Source organism: Austrofundulus limnaeus, unplaced genomic scaffold (genome assembly GCF_001266775.1).
Source record: "Austrofundulus limnaeus strain Quisiro unplaced genomic scaffold, Austrofundulus_limnaeus-1.0 Scaffold933, whole genome shotgun sequence".
Lineage (NCBI taxonomy): Eukaryota > Metazoa > Chordata > Actinopteri > Cyprinodontiformes > Rivulidae > Austrofundulus > Austrofundulus limnaeus.
Genome location: NW_013953335.1, coordinates 33,685 through 37,591, shown reverse-complemented (window position 1 = coordinate 37,591; position 3,907 = coordinate 33,685). Strand labels below are relative to the sequence as shown.

The window sequence follows — 3,907 nt, the reverse complement described above, 5'->3', positions numbered from 1 at the left end:
CCTTGGCTGCTCCTAGAAATTCTGTCCAGAAAAGTTATGAACAGAATCGGTGTCAAAGGACAACCTTGGTGGAGTCCAACTCTCACTGGAAACGAGTCCGACTTACTTCCAGCAATGTGGACCAAGCTCTGGCACCGGTCCTACAGGGACCTAACAGTCCATATCAACGGGCCTGGTACCCCATACTCCCAGAGTACCCCCCCACAGGAGTTCCCGAGGGACACGGTCAAACACCTTCTCCAAGTCCACAAAACACATGTAGACTGGTTGAACTCCCATGAACCCTCCAGGACCCTGCTGAGGGTGTAGAGCTGGTCCACTGTTCCAAGACCAGGACCAAAACCACACTGCTCTTCCTGAATCTGAGATTTGACTATCCAACAGACCCTCCTCTCCAGGACCCCTGAATAGACCTTACCAGGGAGGCTCAGAAGTGTGATCCCCCTATAGTTGGAACACACTCTACGGTCCCCCTTTTTAAATAGGGAGACCACCGCCCCGGTCTGCCAATCCAGGGGAACTGCTTCCGATATCCACGCGATATTGTAGAGTCTTGTCAACCAACGCAACATCCAGAGCCTTGAGGAACTCCAGGCGAAGCCGTACAAAAGTCTTTTTCCATGACCTCTCCGAACTCCTCCCATGCCTGAGTTTTTGCCTCAGCTACCACCCGAGCCGCAATCCACTTGGACTGTCGATACCTATCGGCTGCTTTCGGAGTCCCACAGGGTGTTCCTCCCAACCACGCCTCTCCAGGTCTCACTGTCATTACCCACGTGAGCGTTGAAGTCCCCCAGCAGAACGAGGGAGTCCCTGTTAGGAGCGCTCTCCAGCACCCCCTACAAGGACTCCAAAAAGGCTGGGTAATCTGAAATGCTGTTAGGCTCATAGGCACAAACAACAGTCAGGACACGTCCCCCCACCCGCAGGTGGAGGGAGGCTACCCTCTCATTCCCCGGGGTGAAACCCAACGTACAGGCACCAAGATGGGGGGCAATAAGTATGCCCACTCCTGCTCGGCGCCTCTCAGCATGGGCAACTCCAGAGTGGAAGAGAGTCCAACCCCTCTGGAGGAGACTGGTTCCTGAACCAGAGCGGTGCGTCGAGGTGAGTCCAACTATATCTAGTCAGAACCTCTCAACCTCACACACCAGCTCAGGCTCCTCCCCCACCAGAGAGGTGACATTCCACGTCCCTAGAGCCAGCTTCTGTAGCTGAGGATCGGACCGCCAAGGTCCTCACCTTCTATCACTGCCCAGCACACATTGTACCTGACCACTATGGCCCCTCCCACAGGTGGTGAGCCCATGGGAAGGGGGACCCACGTCTCCTCTTCAGGCTGTGCCCGACCGGGCTCCATGGGCGAAAGCCCGGCCACCAGGCACTCGCCAACGTGCCCCACCTCCAGAAAGTAAAGTCGCTCCTTTAAAACTCAGCTCTGACAATGGATAGTAAACTCATTTTGTGTGTGCGGTGTGTTCTGCTCAGGTTCTCGGTGAAGACGCTGCTGGACCGCTCCTGCTTTGACACAATAGACGACTCCTCTCCAGAGTTCATTAACTTTGTTTCCATCCTGGAGCACATCCTCAGTCATCGGCTCAAAGGTGGGTCACCTCCTCCCATCAACCTGCTGCTAAAACCTTCTTCAGACATGCAGCTGATTTTGCACTGCAGTTTGTTTGTTTTTTAGGATATGAATCAGTAGTTGTTACTTGTTGGGATTTACAGTATTTATTGTTATTAATGCATGTATTAGGGATGCAAGTTATCGATTAATGGATTAATCTAAAGTTGATTGATCTTATCGATTGATCTTATCGATTGACTAACGATTAATTGATAAGTGGCCATTTTCCTAAAAACCTGACATTTCTCTTAAATTAAAGGTTTTTTATAACATAAAGGACTAATTTTTACATGCCAAATTTAAAAAGAGTACAGTATTATTTTCACCATTCATTGTGCCAGACTGAATAAACTGAAAAATGTGGATTTCTCACACATCATTAAATTTGGACATATTTATAAAATATAACAACAAGGTAATATTTTAAGATAAAGATTAACTTAAAAACAAACTAGAAACATTATAAAATCCCTGAAAGACGTGAGATACAATTGAGTACTGGTATTTATTTGTTTGTTTACATTCCCTGTGGTTCTATCTGGGCTGACGTCAGTTACTGTTCATTAGGCTGGTTCACTGGCCGGGTTACATCACACAAATTAGATTAACTTCATGTTAATTATTTGTAGCAACTGTAGTTTTTTTTCTATCACACAAGTTACACTCAACAAGAAGATGCTAATGTTAGCTAAAGTTAGCTTACCGTTCTCTCTGTCGTCCTGCTCTCTTTGTCACGTTAGTCACAAGAATGAGCCTAAGTCCGGACGGAGGATGAGTAGAAAATAAAACTATTTATTAAACAAAACAAGGAGCTGATGGCAGCTAAAATAACAAAACACAAGGAGCCACAGGGAAACACTGAGGACGAGAGACAGTAGGATAAATCCATGTAATGATCCAGTGGAGACTGAAAGGATGAGAAGAGTATTTAAGCACAGAGGAGGAGAGAAGATGGGCAACAGCTGAAGAAAAACTAATCAGATAACAACCGACAGGTGTGTGATGACTGAGGAGGAAAAAACATGAACAGCTGAGGAGATGAAGGTGTAATGACAATGAGAGAACACACGAGGGAGGTAGAACACGGAACAACAAAACACACATCCTCACAGTACCCCCCCCCCAACGAATCGTCACCTGATGATTAACAGATAAACACCGGTGGGAGGTGGGGGGTATGTGACTCAAAGACAGGACGGAGGGCATGAGAAAAAAAACAACGAAGGAAGCACAAACACAAAAAGACACAGAAAACAAAACCAAAAACTGGCAGGAAAGTCCTGGAAAAAAAAACAACAACAAAAATAGGCACAGATATGGCCCTAGTTCAGGTGGGCGCCCAGGAACCCAACACAAACAAGGCAGAGGCTCTGGTGGACGGCCGTGGATCCGACCACATCGGAGACACAACTGGCAGCCCACGGGCCATATCCAACCCACACATGACTTCCGTTCGGCCCGCCAAATTTCTTTATTGTAACAAGAGTACAGTTGTTTTACATGCATGAACACACACACCTGTTACACATGCATAAACACACACACCTGTTATACATGAATAAACACACACACCTGTTATACACGCATAAACACACACACCTGTTATACACGCATAAACACACACACCTGTTATACATGCATAAACACACACACCTGTTATACACGCATAAACACACACACCTGTTATACATGCATAAACACACACCTGTTATACATGCATAAACACACACCTGTTATACATGCATAAACACACACACCTGTTATACATGCATAAACACACACCTGTTGTACACGCATAAACACACACACCTGTTATACATGCATAAACACACACCTGTTGTACACGCATAAACACACACACCTGTTATACATGCATAAACACACACCTGTTGTACATGCATAAACACACACATTTGTATTACATTTGGGTAAGTGTGCACCACTATGCGGCCCTCTGGTAGTGTCAACAGTAAGCTGTGGACCCTTGTCGTCGATGCCTGAGTGACGGAATAGCTGTCTTGCTCATGAACACCATGACATGTGGACATGACAGGGAATTGAACCTGTAACCTTCTGGTCTGAAGTTAGCTGCCATACCACTGCATCAGAGCCACCTCTTGCAGTAAAAGTTTTCTGTGAAGAGTTGCATGTTCTCTCCATGCATGTGTGGGTTTACTCTGTCCCTCAGGTCAGAAACACAAATGTCTGCTCTAAACTGGCCCTAGGTGTGTGTGTGTGTGTGTGTGTGTGTGTGTGTGTGTGTGTGTGTGTGTGTGTGTG

General features: G+C 46.6%; 1 protein-coding gene across 1 annotated transcript in view; it reads left to right on the top strand.

Moving 5' to 3' along the window:
* The window catches only part of rundc3b (RUN domain containing 3b), a gene marked incomplete in the record, with an annotated part of 20,285 nt that overhangs the window by 4,049 nt on the left and 12,329 nt on the right, over nt 1-3,907 (top strand). Inside the window, 1 exon segment of the mRNA XM_014029643.1 lies at nt 1,489-1,604. Coding sequence (XP_013885097.1) covers nt 1,489-1,604 — 116 coding nt within the window.